Genomic DNA, 26,031 nt, shown 5'->3' on the forward strand with positions numbered 1-26,031 from the left:
AAAAAAAAAAAAATTATAAGTACCCCCAGTGCCTACAGTTTTCAAGCACACAAAAACTTTTTCTACCATTGCATCACATTTGTTTAAACAAAAGCAGGCGATGAAATTTTTGGGTGTAAAAAGTACAAAAATAATAAAATGCTTTAAAACTTAAAAAAAAATCCGTTTTTTCCAAATTTCAGTTGTGTTAATGTACCCTCCAGACTTCTCTCAAGTACCCCTAAGGGTACTCGTGCCACTGGTTGAGAAACACTGGTATAAAGTACTGTACTATATTTGTCCTGTTGAGGTATACATATAAATCTATACTTAATTAATTTAATTGTCATGCTGAAGAAAAGTAATTATTCTAACAATATAGCACAAATAATTATTCTTTTCCTCTAATAACCATAGCCCCCCAAATACATCATAATCTTGACTAAAAACGCAGGACTCTCCTAACAGTTTTTTGCGAGTAGATTTTACTGCTTAGCTTGTAAGCTCTTTGGGGCAGGAACCATCTTTTTATCCTATCTCTTCACAACTCCAAGGACAACGGGGCTGTGGTCCATGACTAGGGCTCCTAGGTGCCATGGCAATGTAAGTAATACATAAATGTAGCTATACTGGCTGTTCTGGTAGGTCACTTAGGTTATGTCTACACAGCTTCTCTCTTCCGCAAAAGCCTATGCAAATAAAGCATGGATTAGCATATTGCTGCACTTCATTTGCATAATTAATTAGGAGCCGTTTTTGCACAAAAATCTCTTGTGCAAAAATGGATTAATTAATTATGCAAATGAAGCACGGCAATATGCTAATCCGTGCTTCATTTGCACAGGCTTTTGCAGAAGAGGGAAGCTGTGTAGTCGTAGCCTAAGTGTAAGAGCATCAAGAAGACTAACTGGTTACAAACACTCGTATCTTGGCTCTTAATAATTTGGTCTGAGATATTGACATTCAGTGTTAAATAAACTGCACTTGGCCCCGCACAAGCCCAGAATTAGGGAAGTGCAAATTATGTTAAAGCCACTTTTACCCTCTGCCTTCTTGAGCTCTGATTCTTATGCTAAACCTCTGAAGAGGCAGGATATACTTTCCTATTTTGTGAGGGGACTATGGGTTTCTTTCTTCCTTTTTTAAAAAAAAAAGTCCTTTCCTTTCTATTCTTTCTGATTTTTTGCATGTCCAGTGCTATTTATCAGTTGTTGAGATGAATGTTCACATAGAGCTCTCCCCCCAGCAAAAGGGCCTATAACAACAAAACAACTTTCTCTGTAGGAACCATCTAAAAATACATTTACAATATAAAATTCTTACACTTCAGTGTAATTCACCCATTAACACTAGGCGCACTTACAATATATAGTTAGTTTTTTTGTTTGTTTTACAATATCAAATGCATTAAATATATTTAACATAAAACTTTCCAGGACATTTAACAATCACGTCCATTTCCACTATAACAGAAACTTCAGCCTTAGACTATATGATAATACATCATCACATGTGAAAAGATAAACTGTGTTCAGGAACAGGGAGAGAGATTTCACAGAGATTAAAATCACTAGCAGGAACAGTTCTGCTGCATAAGGGGTGGGTTGTCTGTGAGTCGCATGTTCTTTCCAGAACTGCCTCTGGATGGGTCAGACTCTATATTCTCTGACATCTTTTCACAGATTATATCCACTAGGCGCTCAAAGACCTGTCTCACATTGATGTTCTCTTTGGCACTGGTGTCAAAATAATCAAAACCTGTGAAGGAAGGGAAAAAATACATTAAAAAAATAAGTCTGATTATAGAAATCATGCTGGAAGTAAGTGTAGTGGTCTGTTTAACACCAACAACTTGTTTTGTATTCATTCGGTAGCCCAGAATCACCAGAAATATAGGACATCTGAATAGACTGAAGCGGTCATGATTCAGGAAGTCTAAGGGGAGAAGCTAACCTTTAACACTGCCATGGCAAAGAGCTTTCTAAGCAGCGCTGATAAGCAGATCCCTACAGCACTGCTCCCTGCTGATCAGAGAGCAGCAAGGTTGGATTTATGTAAAGTTACTGATGATTACAGGTTGCTTTTTTCCTCCCTAGAGTGCCACTGGCATCCTGCACCCATGAAGCAGTCAGCCATAACACCCCCCAGGACCAACCTTCCTGCCCACTCAGATCAAATCAAGGAGCGTATTCCTTCTTAATTACAAATTTGAATTCTTGCATGAGACTTCTGCATAATGCCTCAGACAAGAGCAGAAAGTCAATGCAGTCCCTACCATTCTTTTTCTTCCCATTCCCAGAAGTCTAAGAGACTAACAATTATTTACAAGAATTAGTTTACATTGGTTCTTGCTGCTCTTATATTGTCTACAACAAGAAGTCAAACTACTACATAAATAATCTACATTGCAATAAATTACAATCCATGGTGATTTGTGTCAGGAGCTGCTTTAACACTTCATGTCCCATTACTAAACCCCGGGAAAGAAAAGCCCATTTACTGACTAGTTTGCCATCATTCTGTCATTCCCAGTCTCATTTTTTCAATCTGTAAAATAACAAATATGTTTCTAAACGCTTTTATCACTTCAGAATAAATTTTAAAAGGTTCCTCAATTTTAACAGTGCTAATACTGACACTAAGCTTTTTGCTGTAACTATGCAGCTTGATTCATTAGACAATTTGAAGAGGTCAACTTTTAAAATTGGTTCTTAGTGAAAATTATATAATCAACAAAAACCAAGAGATTCGAGATAAATAAATCTCTGCTGTCAAGGATACCTCAACTTGTTTGAAATACAGACATTGCAGAGTGGATTCCTGAAAGGCACAGAGCAGAAAGACAAAGGTAATTTTAAGCCATTTTCATGGACTGTCCTGAAGCCTAGAATCCTCATAGCACTTGGGTGCTTCTGTGATGGGGGAATTTGCATACACATATTATACTCACAAGAGTTGAGTCTGAAGTTAGCTCAGGAGTCTGCAGTTGATATATTTCATCCAGAGTTATTCAAATATTTTCACAGATGTTGAAGGAAAATATTAATTGAATTTCTGCTTATTACTAAGTAAGGCACTGCTGTAATGGACCAGACCCCATTACATGTGGACCAGTATGCAGTTTTTGACTGTAGTTAGGACTGGATGTATACAGAGGAAAGTTCAAGGAATCACTTATGGCAGCGGTTCCCAACCTTTTTCATACCAGGAACTGGCAAACACATTCAAAAACTGTTGGTGGATCGGCACTGAATATTTGCATGTTCATTAGGGAAATTAATTCATTTGCATATTCAGTATGATAATTTTAAGAGGTCACATATTATTTTACATTGCATCTGTATGCACATGATACATGCAAAATAGTTCTGGTTTTCACTAGTTTTTGGAGAAGTATTTTTATAAGAATAGAGAGCCAAACATTTCTGCTAGAATAGAAATATTCCTCCAGCTGGAATACTAAACAATTCACACCTAAGAGCTGCATGTGAAGATAAAGCAAGATAACGGTGCTTTGTTTGGTAAATCTTAGCTTCTCTTTGACTGGGTGATGAAGAGTTAATGATTTCTAAGTAATCAAGTTTGGGTAAAAGTTGTTCATGGGGATTCATATTAAGCAGCTTAAAACAGCACATTTGCTTCAATTTAACTTATGCATGAATTTATGCATGTTTCAGTATTTTTAAAATGGGAGGGAGGAGAACGGGATTGCAGGGGCAGCCATCCATCACATGGCGCTTGTCCCTGCTGGGTGGGGCAGCCACTTTCCACAGAGAGCTTAATCCCGCTGGTTGGGCTTAAGCTGCTCTCACGCAGTCCCGCCAGCGGGGTCGCATAGCGCTAGTAGGGACAACCTCACTGCAGTCCTGGCTCCAGCCACAGCACACCCATCTGCACCTTGCCACTCACCCTGCTGCTGCGTGGGGAAGTGGGCAGGAAGGGAATTCCCTGGGAACTCTCAGGGCAGGCTAAATACAAGCTGGGTGCATGGTCTGGAAATGGGCCATTGCCAGACAGACAGGTGTCTCAGCCTGCCTCTGGTCCGCACACCAGTCGTTGGGAATCACTGACTTATGGCATAACTCACCCAAGGGAATTTTTGCCTAAATTCAGGCATGTCCTGATGCACCAAAGTTCATAATCTTAATATATTCATATTGTAGAATCAATAATTATTGTCCTAAAATATTAAAGGCCTGCTCCTACAAAATTCCCATTCATGATTGAAATCATAGGTAGTGCTAAGGATATAAGATGAGACTCAAATTGTGGGATAACTTGTTTAAGCCTTGTCCACAATGAAAGGAAAGGTCACATTTATTGAGTTCCGTTTTTTAGCACCTGATTTTGAAAAGTTGAAGGTGCATGTTCCCACTGTGCACAGGAACTCAACAAAGTTTGAAGTAGTGCATTCCCAGTGGGGTGGCTACCATCAGCTTGAGTGTGATGCATTGTGCGTAACTATCCCACAGTTCCTGCATCCTTTTGCATTCTGAGTTTTGGTCCCAGTGCATGCTGGGACCAAAACTGTGCAGTGGGTGGTTCTGGGTATATGTCATCAGCATCCTCCCCCACCTCTTGTTTGTAAGCAGTGGCAATCTTTTCATGCCCTTTCCCCCCCCGACTATCTATGCAGATGCCCTAGCAGCATAAGCATGAAATCCATCGGGGATCCTGTTGAGTATCAAACCATTATGGCAATCATATTAATCATAGTGAGCCTTATGCTAGGGCGTATCCAGGGTCTGCCAGAACAAGGAAGAATCTCAGGAGGCCAAAAACATAGTCTTGCAAAGCACTTGAATTGAGCGACTGGCAAATGCTGCTGGCACTTGATCCTCTGGACACAGTCGAATGCTGGTTCTGGTGCCATGAGACATACACAGACTGGTGGGACTACATAGTGATGCAGAGTTGAAATGATCAGCATTGTCTGCAAAACTTTCACATGCATAAGGTCACTTTCATGGGCATTTGCAAATTGCTTTCCCCTACTTGGAGGCACAAGAATACCAGAATAAGACCTGCTCTGACAGTGGAGAAGTGAATGGCAATTGCCCTGTAGAATCTTGCAGTGCGAGACAGCTACCCGTCAAATGGGAATCAATTCAAATTGGGGAAATTTATAGCAGGGTCAGTTGTGATCCAAATAGCCAAAGCAATCAAAGGCCTTCTGCTACCCAGGGAACTGACTCTATAAAACAAGGAGGAAATAGTGAAGAGCTCAGTCCGCATCTGCTCCCTGTCACTCTGTGTGACTCAGTGAAGACTAGGGATGTAAAATTTCAATTATTTGGCTAATTGAATAGTTGATGCAATTTGCACCAACTCTTCAATTAGTCATTAAGTGCGCTTCTGCCTTTGAAGCATACCAACAGCCCTAGCCCTGTTGCTACACTTCAAAGGCGAAAGCGCTGAGGGGAGCATGGAGCCAGCAGGGACTCAAGCAGCCTCCCACTGACCCAGTGTTCCCTGTGGCGTTTCAAAGCGGCAGCCCATATGGAGCCAGGGGTCAGCAGAGACATTCCTCTGGTAACAGGGAGCTGCTGCATGAGGTACCAGAGGCGTGTCTTGGGAGGAATCCACAGGCTGGCTAGAGAAGCTGGTTGGGTCCTCTCCTAGGCTCACATGTAGCTGCTCATAGAAGTGGCATGTTTGTGGCGATGATCCAGACCATTCATTTGCCTCCTTTGTCTTCTGGTCCAATAGTCTCAGCTCCTTTATTTCCACTTGGCACTGCTGTGTGTCCCTGGTGAATCCTTTCTCTTCCATGCCCTTTGCAATCTTGGCATAGATCGCTGCATTCCTTTTGCTGGTTCTTAGTTCTGCAAGAACAGATTCCTCTTCCCACACAGCAATAAAATCCAAGATCTTCTGCATGTTTCATGTCTGTGACCCTGGGAACTTATGGTCAGGTTGGTTGCTCAGGTGTGCTGCCTGCTCTGAGGTCTGCTCACCATGCTGGCCATACAGGAAATGAAATTTTAAACACCTCCCAGAGACCAAGAACTTCGACTTCCACAGAGCTGTGTCTGCACTACTGTAAAGTTGACCGTGCAAGAGCGATTTTAGTGTTACTCCATGTGAAAAAAAGGAGTTCCGAAACAGACGTCCCTTAAAGCTGTTGGAATAGGTTTGATGGTGTGGGTTCTTTATTTAGAAATTCAACCTCATATGGTTAAGTTTGACCTAAACTCCTAGTTTAGACCAGGCCTAAGATAATCAATGCAGACTCCTCACCAGTGTTCGCTCTCAGCTGCAGGGCAGCACAGCTTCACCGGTGATTAATCAGCCCTGTCCAGTCAGAGGGTCAGGGCTCCATGCAGGGAGTTGACTGACTGGGCAGGGCTGATTAGTCACCTGTGAAGCTGTGCTGGATCTGGCCCCCAAGGCTGGGGGCTCCTCCCCCCCTCAGCATTGGAAAGCCTGTGATGGTGCTCCATGGGACCAGAGCAAACAAAATCTACAGGCCTGGGCCCCCCAAGGCTCTGCTGTGTGAGAAGAATGTGGTGAGTGTCTTTCTCCTCCTCAGTTGGGGACTATGTCAGTGAGGGTTTGGTGGGGGGGGGGGTTGCTTTTCACTTGTGTGTGGCCCCCGACTGATTTTTCTGTGGGTTAGCAGCCTTGACCCAAAAAGGTTCCCCGTCCATGACATACATTATCTCAGATTATTTTATTCTATAAAGGATTAGAGAAACACGCATAGGCACAACCTTTACATGAAGCCATTAATATGAAAACAAATAGTTTAAGCAAGCAATAACCAATTAATCAAACAATTTTCCCCTCACAAAATAATTTCAGATAACACTGTGGCTACGTCTACACTGGCCCCTTTTCCGGAAGGGGCATGTTAATTTCAGCGATCGTAATAGGGAAATCCGCGGGGGATTTAAATATCCCCCGCGGCATTTAAATAAAAATGTCCGCCGCTTTTTTCCGGCTTTTAGAAAAGCCGGAAAAGAGTGTCTACACTGGCCCCGATCCTCCGGAAAAAGCGCCCTTTTCCGGAGGATCTTATTCCTACTTTGAAGTAGGAATAAGATCCTCCGGAAAAGGGCGCTTTTTCCGGAGGATCGGGGCCAGTGTAGACGCTCTTTTCCGGCTTTTCTAAAAGCCGGAAAAAAGCGGCTGACATTTTTATTTAAATGCCGCGGGGGATATTTAAATCCCCCGCGGATTTCCCTATTACGATCGCTGAAATTAACATGCCCCTTCCGGAAAAGGGGCCAGTGTAGACGTAGCCTGTACGTAATGCCACCATCAGCACTTAGAAAAGCTGCCTGATAAAACCTGAACTGTTTTAAAATAGACAATATTTCATACATTATGAGGTTTGAGCAAAGTAGAATTGACAGGAGCATCCAGAAGTATAATTAGCTTTTGCTTTCTTCTACCAGTGGGGATATATTTCTTCTTGGTGCATTTGACAAGGTCAGGAATAGGTCAAGAAATGCAAGTGCAGATTGTTCATTAAAGTAGTTTTGTATTGATGTAATCAGTTGGTATGGAGACAACATACATATTGTGTGTGAGAGGGAATGGACTTTTTTTTGGTGAAGAACTTCTTAGAAAAAATAATAGAAGATGGGATAGTGGCTCAAACAGAACTTGACGTTTGGTTATAATACAGTTAGGCATTATGATCCACATTTTCAATCACTGGAAGCTAAATTACTCTTGAAAAATATGCAAGCACACATGCAAATTCTGTAAAATATGCAGTTGTGAATGTAAGACAGGTATCTGTTTCGCAAAATGTTTGTTTTCAGGCCAAGCTGAATGCTTTAGTGTGAGAAAAGGACTATTTACATCTTTTGCAAACTAAACATGTTTATTTCATTAGCACTGTACTTAATAGGCCTTCTGTTTTTCAGTGTTTATTTTTTAGCAATTTTTGAGTTTTATGTGGATATCCAAATCAGAATTCAGGGTTCTCCTTTATTTTAAACTGTAATGTGTAAAATATAGTACATATATTACTCATTACATTAGTATACACTGTAATGAGTAATCTATTTGTAATATTCCCTAGTGTGCTTTAATACAGGGCTGTTTCATACAACAAAGTGCACTAGGCAACTTTTTTTGAGCACCAGCAGGGTCTACAGGACCAATTAATGCTCAACATATTAGTGCATTTTCCTGCGTGTTCTTCCTTGTTGATTTCACATCCCTCTGTTGACTTTGTATGTAAAGGGACATCCATTGTGTTAGCTTGTTATGCTTAATTTACATCTCTCAACAGGTGAATATACAGGCAGTCCCCGGGTTACATGGATCTGACTTACATCGGATCCCTACTTACAAACGGGGTGAGGCAACCCTGCACTAGCTGCTTCCCCCCAGCAGACCAGGGAGACGCGAAGCTAGCGCTCCCCCGCCCCCAGCAGACCAGGGAGATGCGAAGCGGCTTTTCTCAGCAGACACCTCAGCTTGAGAATAAAGGACTGAGGGAAGTGAGGTGTGGGAGAATAAAACTGAGCTCTGGAGAAATGTTTGGCTAGAGTTTCCCCTACAATATGTACCAGTTCCGACTTACATACAAATTCAACTTAAGAACAAACCTACAGTCCCTATCTTGTATGTAACCCGGGGACTGCCTGTACATTTCTTGTCCAACAAAAACTCTGTTTATCAGCCCTCCCTGAATACAGACTTTAAAACGTATTTTCATTATGCAGGGTAAACACATAACTCTTTATATAGTATCCGTACATACAATTCACTATGATAATAAAGTGTGACCGTGGCTTTAAGACCTCACATGACCTTCTTTGGTGAACATGAAGGTATATACCAGAACCAGGACACTCCTATAAACTGCTTACTAGCTGGCATTAAGGGTTACTTGGGTCACAGTAATTGTTGGATATTTTCACTCCACTTTAAAGAACAATTTATAATCTCTGATAAATTGCAAAAAGAAATCTGATGTAAAAGCAACTAAATCCTGAAAATGACACTATAGAACTCAGCATATAATATTAAAATAGGCCAGCATCATCTTTGCAGCACTGATATTATTACAGTTAGAAGATTTTTTTCATATGCAAGTTAAAAGGAACACATTATAAAGGAAAAGCTTTAACATGTACCTAACTGATCAGCCAAATGTTTACCCTTTTCCAAAGAAATGATTCTTTCATCTTCCATGTCACATTTGTTTCCAACCAGGATGACTTGTGCATTATCCCAGGAATAGGTCTTGATCTGAGTGGCCCTATAGAAGAACAGAGAAAATAGATTCTGTATTGTCAGTAGTGCCAAAAGAGTGTTATAAGTTCATTTATAATGAAAATAAATACTTATAACATTAAACCCAATTCCAATTGTAGATCAGCTGTAGATTAAAAGGTAAATTACCAACCATATATGAGGCAGCAATGCAACATTTTAAAGTATATTAATTATGGTAGATTCAAGGGATCACAATATCTGGTACAATATATGATGAAAAACAACCCAGAACTGTATCACAAATTCAGTGCCTCTGCACAAATAAACTATGCTTAATTTGCCATTGCTGTTATTTTATTTTTATGCATGTTGTTGGAAAGGAAAATGCAATGGATGTAATATTTAGATTTTAGTAAAGTATTTGAAACTATTTCTCATGAATTCATACTTGAAAAACTGAATCATCTTAACTATAGCAGGAAAGCTGTCATCTGGACATCATTTGCTGGGGAAAAGTCAACATGGTTTCTGTAAAGGAAATCATGTCTCGTCAGTCTACTAGAATTCCTTGAGGGGGTCAACAAGCATGTGGACAAGGACATCCAGTGGATATATTGTACTTAGATTTCCAGAAAGCCTTTGACAAGATCCTTCACCAAAGGCTCTTAAGTCAAGTAAGCAGTCACTGAATAAAAGGGAAGATCCTCTCATGGATTGATAACTGATTAAAAAACAGGAAACAAAAGGCAGGAAAAATGGTCAGTTTTCAGAATGGAGGGAGGTATCTAGTGGTGTCCCACAGGGGTCTGTACTGGGACCGATCCTATTCAACATATTCATAAATGATCTGGAGAAAGGGGTAAACAGTGAGGTGGCAAAATTTGCAGATCATACTAAACTGCTTAAGATAGTTAAGTCCAAAGTAGACAGTGAAAAGCTTCAAAAGGATCTCATAAAGCTAGATGACTGTGCAACAAAATGGTAGATGAATTTTAATGTTGATAAATGTAAGGTAATGCAGATTGGAAAATATAATTCCAACTATACATATAAAATGATGACAACTAAATTAGCTGTTACCACTCAAGAGAGAGAGCTTGGAGTCGTTGTGAATAGTTCTCTGACATCATACACTCAATGTGCAGCAGTAATTAAAACAGACAACAGAATGTTAGGAATTATTTAAAAAGGGATAGAAAATAAGAGAATATCATATAGCCTTTATATAAATCCATGGTATACCCACATCTTGAATACTGCATGCAGATGTGTTTGCCTCATCTCAAAAAAGATATCATGGCACTGGAAAAAGTTCAGAAAAGGGCAACAAAAATTATTAGGGGCATGGAACAGGCGCCCTATGAGGAGAGATTAATAAGAATGGGACTTTTCATCTTTGAAAAGAGTGTACTAAGGGTATGACAGAAGTGTATAAAACCATGACGGATGTGGAGAAAGTAGATAAGGAAATTTATTTATTGCTCCCAGAAAACACAAGAACTATGAGTCACCGAATGAAATTAATAGGTTGTAGGTTTAAAACAAATGCAAGGAATGCTTCGTCAACCTGTGGAATTCTTTGCCAGAGGTTGTCGTGAAAGCTAGGACTTTAACAGAGTTCAGAAAAGAGCTAGATAAATTCGTAGAGGACAGGTCCATCAATGGCTATTAGCCAGGATGAGCAAGAATGGTGTCCCTAGCTTCTGTTTGTCAGAAGCTGGGAATGGGTGACAGAGGATGGATCAGTTGATGATTACCTGTTCTGTTAATTTTTTTGGGGCACCTAGCATTGGCCACTGTCAGAAGACAAGATATTGAACTAGATGGACCATTTGTCTGATCCAGTATGGTCATTCTTACATTCTTATGTTAAATGCTGGCTAGAAACCTCTACAAAAAGTAAAGATAAAAAAAAGTATCAAATTAGGGCAAAACACAGTTTAGTGAAAGATGAGCTCACATATATAGTTTGGCTAAGGAATGTCTAACAAAGCAATGAGCAGACACAACAACAGTCTGCAAGTATCTGAATACTGTTAACTACAAGGATTGAGGAATTGTTTAGTGTGATTCATGGGGGATCAACTATAGGAATAGGATAAATGTAGACTGAATATCCAAATTTAAAATGTCTAAAGCACCATATGGCTTTGTATGTGGTGGCATGGAAATGGAGTTTCTGAGGAGTCTAAAATGTTAGGTTTGATGACGCTTATACAATACTGCATATATGCTGAAATTGCTGAGATGTTAATATGAACTTAACTACTGAATTTCCATGGTTTTCAGTGAGGCTATGTTTAGACTACAGAGTTTTTCCGGGATACCAGAGGAATCCTGGAAAAACTCTGCCACATCTGTCTGCTCTTCCAACATTTTTTGTGGGAGAGCAGATGCGCTCTTTCGGAAGCCCTGTTTTCCTTGTGCCACGAGGAAGAAGGGCTCTTCCGAAAGAGGAAGTTTTTTCCAAAATTTGGCCCAGTGTAGGCAGACCAAATTTCAGAAAAGCCTCTTCTGACAAAACTATCAGAAAAAGGTACGCAAATTGCACTCTGCAATTTGCGTACCTTTTTCTGATAAAAAGCGGCAATCTAGACATAGCCTGAGTGCATTGATGGAAAATGCACGTGCACAATCTTAGCTATAAGCTAACTAAGGCTACATCTACATTACAGTGGGGATTGATGCTCTGAGCTTGATCCACCAGTGGTCAATTTAGCAGATCAAGTGAAGTCCTGCCACATTGACCACAGATTGCTCAGCAGTTGACTCCTGAACTGTACTTCCAACAAGAAGAGTAAAGTTGTCAGCAGAGTTTCTTCCATCGACTCTCCTCGGTGCAGTCCCTATGGTAACTCAACCTAAGGTATGTCGACTCTAGCTAAGTTTTTCATGTAGCTGGAGTTGAATTACTTAGTCGACATTCTGAGTAGTGGGAACAAGTCTGAGTAGTGGGAACAAGACTAAGTCTATAGCTGCACTTACAATGGCGCAGCTGTGCTGCAGCAACTGCACCATAGTAAGGGGCACTGTGTAGCCACTCCTTATTACCAGGAGAGAGTTCTTCCAGCAACAACATAAAACCACCTACATTGAGGAGTGGTAGCTTCATCACCTGGAGCCACGAAGTGCTGTTTTTTCATACCCCTGAGTGACAAAAGTTTTAGTGACAAAAATGCCAGTGTAGACATAACCTAAGAGTTTCAGGTTGGAAGATGATGTTTAATGGCAGTCAAATTTTATGGATCAAATCTTAGCCTTAGACAACATGTGTATTGTCCCAAATCCCAAATCTAGGGGAGGGCAAAATTATGTTGAGTCTTTATCTTAACTCCCCAAATCAATGGATTTAACTCTTTGCAAACCCTCCACACACTGAGCTGCAGAGAAACTTGGCAATCCGGTTGGGGTAGGCACAGATAAATAACCATTACAATAAAAAAAATTAAGAGAAGGGAGTCCTTAAGTTTTATTTTTAAGGTTATATTCACCTGAAGAATTGTGATTTTCAAGAGAACTGAGCATCCAGCAGCTCCCACAGGATACAGAACAGGATACAGACTAAACAAAATAATTTTACTGCTTTTGACATGAGTCATTAGCCAATATTCAAGACCTTGGCAATTGTTTCCATTAGGAGGAGAAACTAAGGCAAAGTCAGGTGTTTCTTTGATGCATCCTGTTTATTTACAAAAAATGTACACAAAAGCTTTTGTTCCTGAACAAAGGAGAATCAATTAGCAGGAAATATTTTCTTTGCTCACAGTTTCAAGCCTCTTGTTAGCCAGCACTCTACCAAAAAGCTGTAGCTTGTTTTCAGGGTTACGCTACAAGTGCTTCTCTGATTGTCTCTGTGGTTTCCTCACAACCTTCCATGTACATTGTAGTGTTTCTCTTGCTTCTCTTTGGGTACATCGACACTGCTTTCTTAAATCAGGTTAGGTAACTTGCAGTTAGTTAACTAAGGATAACCTTGCAAAGATGGCATGGCAATTTGGCTCTCAACCTGGGTTAAGTATCAGAGGGGTAGCTGTGTTAGTCTGAATCTGCAAAAGCGGTGAGGAGTCCTGTGGCACCTTATAGACTAACCGAAGTGTTGGAGCATAAGCTTTCGTGGGCAAAGACCCACTTCATCAGATGCATGTAGTGGAAATTTCCAGAGGCAGGTAAAATATGCAGGCGAGAATCAGGCTAGAGATGACAAGGTGGATCCAATCAGGGAGGATGAGGCCCACTTCTAGTAGCTGATCTGGAGGTGTGAATACCAAGAGAGGAGAAGCTGCTTTTGTAGTGAGCTAGCCATTCACAGTCTTTGTTTAATCCTGAGCTGATTGTGTCAAACTTGAAGATGAACTGTAGCTCAGCAGTTGTGCTGTGTCTTCACTATTGTTACTCTGAGGCTATGTCTAGACTGCAGTCTTCTTGTGCAAGAAGCTTTTATCGGAAGAGATATTCTGCCAAAACGTCTTGCGCAAGAGCGCGTCCACACTGCAAAAGCGCATCGAAAAAGTGATGTGCTTTTGCGAAAGAGAGCATCTAAACTGCTTTCATATCCCGTACTCATAATTCCGGTCATCTGAAGAAGTGGGCTGTGCCCACGAAAGCTCATGATACCATCTACGTGTTTTGTTAGTTTATAAAGTCCTACCAGACCATTTGTTGTTTTTTTCTGTAACAGACTAACTCGGCTAACCCCTGAAGCTCTCAAACTGCATGGTCGCTCTTGAAAGTAAGCTCTGATTGCTATGCACAGAATGGCCACCAGAGTACCTGTGCTTTTTCCTCTTTCCTCTTTTTGCGCAAAAAACTCCTCTTCCCCATCCACACACACTTTTTGCAAAAGAGCTCTTTCGCAAAAAGGCATTCTTCCTCACAGAATGAGGAATACCTACGCCGGAAAAACCCCTCAGTTCTTTCGATTTGTGTGTGCAAAACCTCACTGGAGGAAAAAACTCTGTAATGTAGACGTAGTCTCAGTTAGCTAGCACTAGGGTACCTAACCTGAATTAAGAACACAGAGTTTATCTGCAGAGTAGACATATCTTTAAATGCACACACACACACACACACATACCTGCCACAAAAATACTGAGCCCCCCTGTGTTTTCATTCAGACTCCACTGAATCCCCTCTCTCCCACAGCTCTGATTCTTAACCAGCCTGGTCAGTGGCCTATTTTAGGTGATGGCTCCTGCAGTTTCAGCTGTCTATTCCATGAAGGAGCTGAATTACTTCTTACATTTACACCAGTGAAGAGGGTCGGGTACATCCAACCATTTCAGCAAAGTTTCACCCAACCCCATTTTCCAGCATTGTCAGGTTAGCCAAAAGGGAGCCAGGATTCTACCCAAATTATTATTTGTTTAATTTACTTAAATTGTTCTCCCTTTAACAACACGGGGCTTGATTCATTCAGCTTCTGATTCACAAAGAACCACCAATACTGAGTCAGTCTTGATCATTTTAATTAGTTGTGAGCAGCCCACTCGCTTCTCCCTCTGAAATGTCAATTACATTATTCCATGAGTATCTGTGAAGCAGAGGTTCATTTTATTGTGAAAATTGCCTTAAATAAATAAACAGCACATTTTATTTTAGATAATTAAATTAGTCTAAACAAAGGCCTTCTTGAGTACAGGCTGATTTTTTAAAATGCAAAAATTAAGCAGAATTATGTATTTTGAAGCTAGCACATTTCCTAGCCTGTATGGTGAAATTAACACCTGTGGTTTGTGTTTACTCTTTACTAACACGATCTTTTCCTCTCTTAATATGTTGCAGGCTGTTTTAAGTCTTTTTTTCCTTGTATTCTGTGTTTGTTCAGCTGATTCCTACCGGCAACATATTTTTCATAGATGATTAATAGTTAAAAGGATGGCCAGCCTGAGGGTCTAGCAAAAAGGACAGATATATGAATGCAGTGCCTTAGGGGAGACTTACTGGAGTTTACCAAGTGCTTTGTTCTTGCATCTGGCTAATAGTACTAAGAAAGGCAATATTCTCAAACCATATAATTTTTTATTATAAGATCCACAACTTTTCAGAAGCATTCTCAGAAAAATGCTATATCCAAGATGGAGAATATATCTCCAGGAACTGCTAGCAAATAGAATTATTGTGGAATCATACATTCTGTATGTCTTCCCCAAAGCAGTGGCCAGGCAGAAAAACAGTAAAATAAGAATGTGGCTAGAATACAGGAACTTAAATAGATGCACTAAGATTGATCAGTATATCACGCCTTCTGTACAAGATGCTTTATGCTGCTGGCAAGGGAGTGAGTGGTTTTCCAATGCAGAACCTTCATAATGATTATCAGATCTCATTGGGACAAGATGTTAAAGACAAGACAACTATTATCTGCTCCATGGGCTTCTGTCACTTTGAGCATGTGCCCCAACGACCCTCTGGAGCACTTATAGTATTTCAGCATTTCATGGAGAAAATTGTGGGATTTTGCTATCGTCTACTGTACTTGAATGACCCCATTGGGAGAATTCTGGAGGACCGGACAGAAAATGCCAGACCAGCGAGAAGCCTATGAACTGAAGCTATCAACTCATAAATGCCAATTCTCCAGAACATTAGTCAAGTATGTGGGACATAACTGCAAGAAGGTGCAAATAAAGACCTTGATAAAATTCAGGCTCCTACTACATGGCTCTGTCCATGAAATTATAGAGTTCAAGACTTTTCTAAGATTTTAGTGGATACTAACACAGATGCATGAAGAATTACCCTATCATCGTCAAACCACTGAATGACATCAACTGGAGATACCAGCCCAGCAAGAAAAAAATGAAATACAAGACAAAGCACACACAAAAAAGGCTGCAAGTTGCATTATGATCCCTTAAAATCTGTTGGGAATTGATTCCAACTAGGCTTACAGCTGCCAGCCTTGGTCACCAAAACCCATGAGAAATAGCAGAAGCCCCATTCCTTCTGTTTGGCACTCCAAGGCAGATGTCTTTATGCTTGATGATCTCTTGCTAAAGTTTGATGTGTTCAAGTGTAAGCAGAGGGAGGGGACAGCATATCCACACTGCAAATTAAGTCAACCTAACTTACATCAGTGTACAGCCACCATAGTTATACAGACCTATGGACAGGAGGAGGAGTGGGGAGGCAAAGAGGACAACACAGAGGACAGAAGCAGAAAGGAATGGACTCCAATAAAGTCTTGCCTACCCAGCACCTTGGGACGTATTCATAAGGAGACTGGAGGGGAATTAGGTGGACTTCTGACTCTGTTACTGGAAGGAAGCTGATATTTTACAATATTTGCATGTCTGTTAGGTTGCTATGGTTTCCCAAATATAGACCTGTGCTCCCTTTCTTCTAATGAAGCTTTCATTACTCTATACCAGTCCCGGATTGTTTGCAAGTGGCAGAAGTTCTACCTCTTAAAGGCACCCAGATAGGGTTGCCAGGTGTCCGGTTTTCACCTGGACAATCCAGTATCTGTGGCCCCTGTCCAGTAAAAACTCCAGAAAATACTGGACATGTAAAATGTATGGTATTTTCTGTTTTTCTCAGATGGAAGGCCGGCGGGGACACTTTTCCTCTGCTGCGTCTGGTGGGGCGGGGGCGGGGAGGGGGGAGAGGGGTGCAGGAATTTAAAAGCGCAGTGACTTTTTTTTTTTTAAACTTTGGTCCCCGCTATGTTTGGGATTTTTTGTGAAAATATCTGGCAACGCTACACCCAGAGAGGGTTTGTTTAATTTTCTCATGTTTCTGGGTGGGATCTCAAGACGGTTTATTTGTCATAAGGGACTCCTAAATATATTGAAGCCAGCCTTTTTTGATGCCACTAACAACCTGATAGAAGAGTTACATGTGTAGACACATTTCAGTTTAACTTAATCCATTTTGAACAGGTTTACACTAAACTGCACCAGTCAAACAATTAAATTGATTAGAAAATACACCTTTACTAGTACTGGTACAAGGTAGAGTGTAGATGAGAGCTGAGAAAGGACTTCAGAAATTGGCACATAGGCTCTAGAGGACTGATAAGATATCTAAATCCAGCTCCCTGGCATGCTGCATTGTTTCTTATTATGTGATGGTTTTCTATTTTTCTTAGCACACCGATGCTAATCTTTGATTTGCATGCATGCCGACACGCGCGCACGCACACACGTATACACACACACTTTACCATGCAAAGACCATAAACATGCATCAGAACAGCTCATTTTGAAAGTCTTTCACATTTTGTTTTTGGCATGGAATACCCTGAATATAAAAAAATCCCTTGTCCAGAGCCCTACACATCCACAGGTGTCCATTTTTGCAGCTTGTGGCTCATACGCAGATACACATTTTGTATTCACGCAGGGGCCTGCAACACACACTCACATGAACAGAATGGCTGTCACCCAGCTCTCAGGCTCCAGCTCACCTCTCTGAATCAATGGGGAGGCAACTGTCTGCTGGGGCATTCTGGGAGTTGTAATCCCCAGCTTGCTCAGGTGGAGGAGGTAAACTACAGCTCCCAGAAAGGAGCACAACTATGTGCTCCTGCACAGTGAGCCAAGGGCCATTTTGAAAGAGACGCTGTACTTTAAATTAGCAGGCACTGTGAGGGCCGTAGTTGTCACTGCTATCTGTTCTGGCCAGGTCTGTGTGTGTAAGAGTCACTGCAGCTATGTAGGGTGTCCAAAGCTCCTACTGAAAAGTAGTGCTGTATATGAGAGCTCAGGATTCTAGCCTCCCTCCCCAGAGTGGGGAAGGTGGTGTGGGGAGGGCAGAGAGGGATGAGGGGCAGGGGATCTTGGGAGTAGTGGGGGTGGTTGGAGATCAGGAGTTTGACACAACCCTACATCACGGGTGCAGAGTGAGGTGTGGAGTTATTAGAAGAGCTCTGCAAATCCATAGCTATCCACTTTATACTTGCAGATAACCACAGAAAATGGCGGAGAAGGCGGGAGCTTTCCTGGTCCAGGATGGAGATCATGGACCTTATTCAGGTTTGGGTGGGATGCCCCCAATGTCCGTGATCTCCGCACTACATGGAGGAACGTGGCCGTCTATGGTAGAATAGCTGCCAGCCTGGCCACCAAAGACCACATGCAAACCAACGAGCAGGTTTGTGAGACCCCCCAGAACTGAGCCCTAAGTTTCCCCTCCCCCTTCTTTCCCTTGCTTCCCCTTTCCAGCTCCCCTCTCTCACCCTCTCTTCTCCCCTCTCCTGCCTCCTTTCCCCAGTCTCACCAGAATTTCATTCCCCACCCCCCCACACACAGTTTTGTTAAATAAAGAGTTTGTGTTCATGAAAATACATGTATTTTATTTGACATCAGGAAGGGGGGTTACGGAGGAATGAGGCACAAGCCTCCAGCGGGGCAGACTAGGGAGGCTCTTAATGCTCCTCAGGGTGGAAGCTCTCCTGCAGGTCCTCCTGGATACTGACAGCCCCTGATGGACCTCCTGGATGGCAGCCTGCAGAAAGCGCAGCCAGGCTGGCAGCAATGTGTCCCAGAGAAGCACCAGAGTGCCCAGGAGCAGCTCTAGCTCCATGTTGCAGAGTGCTGTGGTGTCCCGAGTGAGGGCAACCAGAGCACACAGAGACAAAATGCTTTGCTGTCCCTCATCGAGGTAGACAAGCAAGCAGGGAAACCTGAGAACTGGCTTTCCCGGGGCTGGGAGGGTGTCCCTTTAAGCACAGACCTCAGATAGCCTCAGACAGCAGCCCCACACAGTAAGTCCTGACCTGGTGCCCTGCCAGAACTGGTTCCGGCCAGCCTTACATGTGATTCAGAGTCCACTCAGTGGGGTCGGGAAGGAATTTTCCTCCAGGGTAGATTGGCAGAGGCCCTGGAGGTTTTTCGCCTTCCTCTGTAGCATGGGGTACAGATCACAGCTGGAGGATTCTCTGCATCTTGGGGTCTTCAAAGTATTTGAAGGCTTCAATATCTGAGATATAAGTGAGAGGATTATTCTGGGAGGGGTGGGTGAGATTCTGTGGCCTGCACTGTGCAGGGGGTCAGACTAGATGATCATAATGGTCCCTTCTGACCTTAAAGTCTATGAGTCTATGAGACACGCTATTTCAAAATAGCAAAATGCTATTTTGAAATGCATTTTGTGTGTAGATGCATTATTTCAAAATAAGCTATTTCAAAATAATTATTTAGAAATAAAACTGTAGTGTAGACATACTCTAACAGACTTATTTGGGCATAAACTTTCATGGGTCAAAACCACTTCATCATATGCATCTAAGTTTTTTTTTACCCACGAAAACTTATGCCCAATCTAATGAAGTGGTTTTGACCCATGAAAGCTTATGCCCAAATGAATCTGTTAGTCTTTAAGGTGCCACAGAACTCGTTGTTGTTTTTGCAGATACAGACTAACATGGCTCTCTCTCTGAGACTTGAAAATGCTTTGTTTTCAAAGAAGTTTGAAGGGTTTCCCACTAGATTTAAAGTATGAGAGTGGTAAAGTGTTCTTGAATGCTTTGGATTTATTCCCAAAGGTTAAAGTGTCAGCAGCCTACCACATCACACTGCATTTATGACAGAATGTTTTATTTACACAATAGTGTATTTACTGTGTTTGGACACAACACATCACAAAGCAGACAGAATAACATGGCACTTGGAGGACAAAATAGATGCCTGGGGTCAATTGCTACAATCTCCTGTGACTTATGGGGTAATAACATGGAGTAATTGAAGGATGAATTTGACTCTTGACCTTTAAATATTGTCTGGCACTTGTCTGATGTCAGAAGGAGCTATATTCATCCTCTCAAAGTCTCAGGCTCAAAATGCATATCTGTTAACTTTACTCAGCACCATAGCATTTGTGAAGTCAGTCACGTATTTCTGGATTTTACACAGTAAGAATGGTTTAGCCCTTACCACTTTTTATTTTTTTAATTCAGAAATCCTTCTTCCAAATCTTTTTTTGCTCTTTCAGGATTATGTGCCCTCCTCTTTAATTCTCATAGATTTCTAAGTAATGTTCTAGGTAAGTGCAGGCTAAATAATTACTTAGAAAAAATGTCTATTAATACATGGAGCTGTCCAGAAGCCTAGCAGACATCCTATGGTTGTTGAAAATTGCCTGGTGTTTGTGATAGCTCTTCCCCCCCCCCCCACCTGATGCTTTATGAAATTGACTTATGGCTACAAATATACATACCTCAAAGATACTTTGGACAGAATATCTCATGTAACCTATCTATTTTAATGTCACAATTTGCTGGATCTGCAGCTCTTATTTTGGTGTATGTATCATTCTTGTATGTAACACTGGAAATATGGAGTATGGAATGATTTGTGGTTTTAAATGTGCAAAGGAAACCATCAAAGGTGTTTCCCTGAATGTCTAGGCGATCAATTGTAAACAGCCCTTTTGTCCTTTAAGCCTTAGCAGTGGTTGGTCTTAGGAAGACATGTGACCCCCTCCCTCAATTGGTAGGGCCTGATCAGGTAACTTTCCATGGAAGGACAGAATGTAGAAACACAATTCCCACCCACAAATAAGGTTATTTAGGATGCAAATTTTCAGGCTTTTGTCTTTGGCTGGTATGTCACTCCCAAGACAATGAACCAGAGACCCCAGGGCTACATCTAGATTGGCATGATTTTCCGGAAATGCTTTTAATGGAAAAGTTTTCCGTTAAAAGCATTTTTGGAAAAGAGCGTCTAGATTGGCACAGACGCTTTTCCGCAAAAGCACTTTTTGCGGAAAAGTGTCCGTGCCAATCTAGATGCGCTTTTCCGCAAAAAAGCCCCGAACACCATTTTCGCGATTGGGGCTTTTTTGTGGAAAACAAATCCGAGCTGTTTACACTGGCACTTTTGCACAAAAGGACTTTTGCCCAAATGGGAGCAGCATAGTATTTCTGCAAGAAGCACTGATTTCTTAGAGTAGGAAGTCAATGCTTTTGCGGAAATTCAAGCGGCCAGTGTAGACAGCTGGCAAGTTTTTCTGGAAAAGCGGCTGATTTTCTGGAAAAACTGGCCAGTCTAGACACAGCCTAGGGGAAAATAATCTTCCCTGGCTTGGAGGTTTAGTTGAAATAAGAACAGTTTTAGGGTAAGTTTGTAATACATTTTAGGGTGTTAGAACTAGCTATGTATTTCTTATTATTTTAAATGTATAATTCACTTTGCTCTGCCTGTTTTCACTTGCAACCACTTAAATCCTACTGTTTGTACTTAATAAAACCACTTTTATTTATTATCAAGCCCAGTGTAAATAATTGTTACCTGGGGGAGCAATCAGTGTGTACATCATCCATTCATTGTTAAAGGAGGCTTACCTGAATGATTTATTGGGAGTTCTAATCCCATTCGGAGACTGGATTCCCCGGAAGCTGGGGCTAAAACTGCATTTTCCTTAGACCTGAGGTGTTTCAGTGTCTGCTTTGCTCTTTTTTGGGGGGAGGGATGGCGGGGACAGTGAACTTAGCTCTGTGCCTTGACTGGGGGAGACCAGGAGATCTGTCCCAGCAGACAGGGTAGTGAGAAGCTCCAGAGAGCAAGGTGGCGCATGTCAGTGGCTCTCTTGGTACACTGGGAAGCAGCCCCAAGGGGTATTTTGTGACTGCACCTTGAGTAATGCTCTAGGTAAGTGCAGGCAAAATAATTGCTCAGTAAAAATGTCTATTAATACATAGAGCTGGCCAGAAGCCTTGCAGACTTGCAGACTTCTATGGTTGTAGAAAATTGCCTGGTGTTACCTACCTAAAAACCAGCAAGAAGTTAATTCCCTGATCAAGCCAGAGCCTCTTAGTTAAAGTGGGAAACATTGCTGTGCTACTTGAACTGAGAATCTCTTAGGAAAGGGAGGGAGAAGCTCCACCAACATGAGGAGCAATCACAAAGAGGTTACTCCCCCTGTCTAGTAACTAGGAATGTAAAATCCCAGTTAATCAGTTAACATTAGGTTAATCTAACATTTAATTGATTAACCAACTATCAGGAACTCACGGCTCCAGCCCCCCAGCCTGCAGGGCTCCTACTCCCAGCGCCGTGCTGGGGCTGTCCTTGGCTCTGCCAGCTCCCAGCTCCAGCTGTGCAGGGCTGGAACAGTCCTCCATCCACAGCCTGCTGCCGAGGGAACCAGTTAATCATTACCCAGTAAGGGTGATGCTTACTGGCGAACCGGTTACCCATTCATGTCCCTATTAGTAACTGAGGGTATGTCTACACTACCCCGCTAGTTCGAACTAGCGGGGTAATGTATGCATACCGAACGTGCAAATGAAGCCCGAGATTTGAATTTCCCGGGCTTTATTTGCATAAGCCGGCCGGCGCCATTTTTAAATGCCGGCTTGTTCGAACCCTGTGCTGCGCGGCGTGGAACGAGGTGTACAGATAGTTCGGAATGGCTTGCTAGTTCGAACTATCTAGCCCGTGCCACGTGTAGCCGCGCGGCACGGGGTTCGAACAAGCCGGCATTTAAAATGGCGCCGGCCGGCTTATGCAAATAAAGCCCGGGAAATTCAAATCCTGGGCTTCATTTGCACGTTCGGTATGCATACATTACCCCGCTAGTTCGAACTAGCGGGGTAGTGTAGACATACCCTGAGGATTTTTGAGATGGTTGCCCCTGTGGTTGGCTCCACATTAGAGGCATTCACGCCCCTGCATTTGTAATCAGAGATTTGTACTCGCAGCGCCTGGCTGGGTCACACATGTGCTATGCCCATCCAGCACTGCCTCAGACAGTTACATAGCACCGTGCAACCACCTACTGCAGTCTCAAGTGCGAAAACTGACGTAGAGGGAAAAAGGGAGGATAGCAGAGCACCCACCATGACAATCATCTCTGTCTGCCCGCCCCCAGTGCCTTCAGCACGCTGCCAAACAGATAATAGCAACAGGCAGAAGACACTGTAGGGGGGCAGGAGATGTAGCGGGGGTGGGTCTGGGCAACACGTGATCCAGATTCTGGGAATGAAGGTGTGGAACCAGCCCCTTCCTGCCACTGAGATGCTGTCCTGCAGTCCTGCGCAGTGGTTGCTTGCAGCTGGGGGGATGCCACAGCCCTAGCCACAGTGGGGCCACTCCAGGCTTCCCTCCTTTTAATTGGTTAACCAGTTAAACATCACATTTAATGGATTAACCAATTAAATGGGATTTTACATCCCTAATATGAATAGAAAACCTTTCTCTGTGGTGTATTGGTACGAATTCTACTGCACCTATGCGTATCCGATGGTTTACCTCTTGTCACAATAGATGTTCATGAGAGAGGCCTCAGAAAAGTAAATTGGGTGGACTAGCCAGTCCCAATTACTTCTAATACCCATTTATTAACATGATAGTCTGCCAAGATAAGTGGAATAGGGTCAGAAAGTCTCTGCATGAAGGGTGGTAGAGGATGCTTTCAGCACTTGAAAATGTGGGAGGTATCTTAGGCGCTTGCTCAGGCCCGCAAAATCATTGTTTGGAAGGAAGCTGCTGGGGTGTTGACGGTGGGGAAGGAAGCAGTCATCTTGTGGGTCTCTGCTTTCCCTTTTTTGGGTTGTATTGCCTCTGGGGTTGTATATGAAGGTGCAGATCTAAATCTTTGAGCTGAGTAATATGTGATCTGGTTTTTTTTCCTGTGAAGTATATATATGCCTAAGCATTGCAGAGTTGCTCTAGACGCCATCAACATACAAAGGAACTCATCTGTTTTGGTTGTGAACAGCTTGAGGTCTTCAAAGGGGAGGTCCTCGACCAGTGATTGTACGTTCTTGAGAAATCCAGAGAGGTGGTGCCATGAAGCGCATTGCATGATTTCAACCACAGTGATGGATATTGCCGTGTCTGCAAGTCCACTGAGGCTTGCAAAGCTGTTCGAGTGAGAAAGTGGTCTTCCAAGATGGTCCCTCTGAATTACTCCTCGTTGTTTTCAGAAAGAAAATCAACACATTTAGCCAATTTTAAATAGCTGTGTAATTATATTTGGCCATCAAACCTTGTCATCAGTGATCCTAAATTGCAGGATTACTGACAAGTAGACCTTGCGTCCAAAAAGATATAAACTCTTCCAGTTGTATGGGGTGGTTCTGGAATGATTTCATTCACAGCCTTCACTGTAAGGAAGTTTGGTGAGGAATACGAAAACAGAAATTCCATTCCTTTAGAAAGAACATAGTATTTTTTATCCACGTTTTACAGGTGGGTGGGAATGTTGCCAGGGTCTTCCAGATGATTTGGCTGGGTCTATGAGTAGTTAATTGGTAAAGCCATCTTGGAGGAGATTGAAATCTGTACGGGTATGTCCAGACTACAGGGTTTTTTTTGTTTGTTTGTTTTGTTTGTTTTTTAGAAAAAAGCAGCTTTTTTTCAAAAAAAACTTCATCTGCGTCTAGACTGCTGCCACGTTCTTTTGAAAGTAAATAGAAAGAATGCAGCAGTTTTTTCAATTGCGGTAAACCTCATTTTATGAGGAATAATGCCTTTTTTGAAAGTACTCTTTCAAAAAAAGGTGCTATTGAATGCAAAATGTGTATTTTTGAAAGAGCATCTAGACTCTTTCGAAAAAGCAGCTCACTTTTTCGAAAAATCTGCTTGTAGTCTAAACACTCTCTTTCGAAAGAGGCTTGTAGTCTAGAAGTAGTCAAAGAGTAGATTTCTCCTTCATCTTCATTTTTCTTTTCACTAGATAAGGAAGAGGCTGTTCTGAGTGGTGTGTCCTATTGGCTCAGTACTAAGTGTACTGTAGTGAGGTTGGTACCAAGAAGAGGAAATTCCAGCAGTAAGAGACCAGAAGATCCTTGTGGCAGAGGAACTGCTGTGGTACCAAGAACATCAGTACCAAAAAAGGTTGTTGGTGGTACTGATATCTTTGCCCTGTTTGCTGGTGCCAAGGATCACGTGCTATGCACTGTTAAGGCAGGTGATGCCATCACTTGTAACCGTGATGAACCGTGAATGCCATATGTTTTATCGGCTCTGATGGTACCAAGGCAGAGGTCTTAGATTTCTCTTTGCTGCCTTTTTCCAAGCGAGCTCACTTAGGGACTTTTGCTTGCACAGTACCCATGGTACCGTATGGTCCTGCCACCTCAGAGTAGAAGATTCTTGTGTGATTTGTACTGATGGGGTCTGCAGAGTTGGAGAACATCGCTTTTTGGTAGATCCCCGAGGAGGTGTCATTGGAGCCTGCTTCTTTGCCATATTCTTGGCAGAATGCTCCTTTACCTGAAATGGTGGAGGGGAATCCAAGTTAGAAGCTGCCATCAGAGCCCAGTTTCCAGGGAGGATCTGTGATGCAGGCTTAGACACCAAGTGCAGAGATATCTCTGTCATGAGGAGCTTTAACTGCAGGTACCTACCTGCTCTGGGCTTTCAAGTTGTTGGCAGTGCGAGCACTTGTGTGGAATGTGTCTGGCCAAGGCAGCGGCATCCTCTGGATGTCTGTCAGTGACCAGGATAGACAGTCTGCACATAAAGCAGCATTAAAACCTGGAGAGCTGGAGATGTCCAGTAGAGAAGGGTTTTCTCCCATGAGAGAGGGCAACTATGCTACACTAAGTGGTATCTAATGACTAAAACTTAATTTCCTAATATAATAGTTTGGGGGAGGAGGGTTGGTAAGAAAAAATAAACAAGAAAGAGTTATGACTTATTTAACTATTAATTAAGCAATTAGAATTCTGAATTAGACTAAAGGAAGCCAATGCACCGAGGCGCTGCTAAAGGCTTTGTCTCAAGCCAAGGGTGATAGAAAAGGAGTTGGGCGGGGGGGGGGGGGGGGAAACCTCCTGAGGCCGTGCAAGACAGGGACAGTGCCTGGGTGACCCAGCCTGGCATTACTACTACAAATCTCTGGTTACAAGTACAGGGGCACAGATTCACTCCAAATGGAGCACCCACAGGGACACTCCTCAAAGGCAAACTCTTTAGAGTCTTG

The 26,031-nt window shown here is 42.3% G+C and overlaps 1 protein-coding gene across 2 annotated transcripts in view; it reads right to left on the minus strand.

Moving 5' to 3' along the window:
- Positions 1-791: 791 nt before the first annotated feature.
- Positions 792-26,031, minus strand: part of RAB3B (RAB3B, member RAS oncogene family) — a 161,430-nt gene continuing 136,190 nt past the window's right edge. Inside the window, exons 5-6 of one of the 2 annotated variants that reach the window (XM_075935966.2) lie at positions 9,078-9,202; positions 792-1,737 (exon numbers count right to left, since the gene is read on the minus strand). In XM_075935966.2, the coding sequence (XP_075792081.1) occupies positions 1,550-1,737; positions 9,078-9,202 (313 nt within the window). In that variant the 3' untranslated portion in view covers positions 792-1,549. The remainder of the gene's footprint in view (positions 1,738-9,077; positions 9,203-26,031) is intronic. The other variant, XM_075935967.2, reaches the window with a different exon arrangement.

This window comes from Pelodiscus sinensis, chromosome 9, assembly GCF_052426305.1.
Source record: "Pelodiscus sinensis isolate ZL-2025 chromosome 9, ASM5242630v1, whole genome shotgun sequence".
NCBI lineage: Eukaryota > Metazoa > Chordata > Testudines > Trionychidae > Pelodiscus > Pelodiscus sinensis.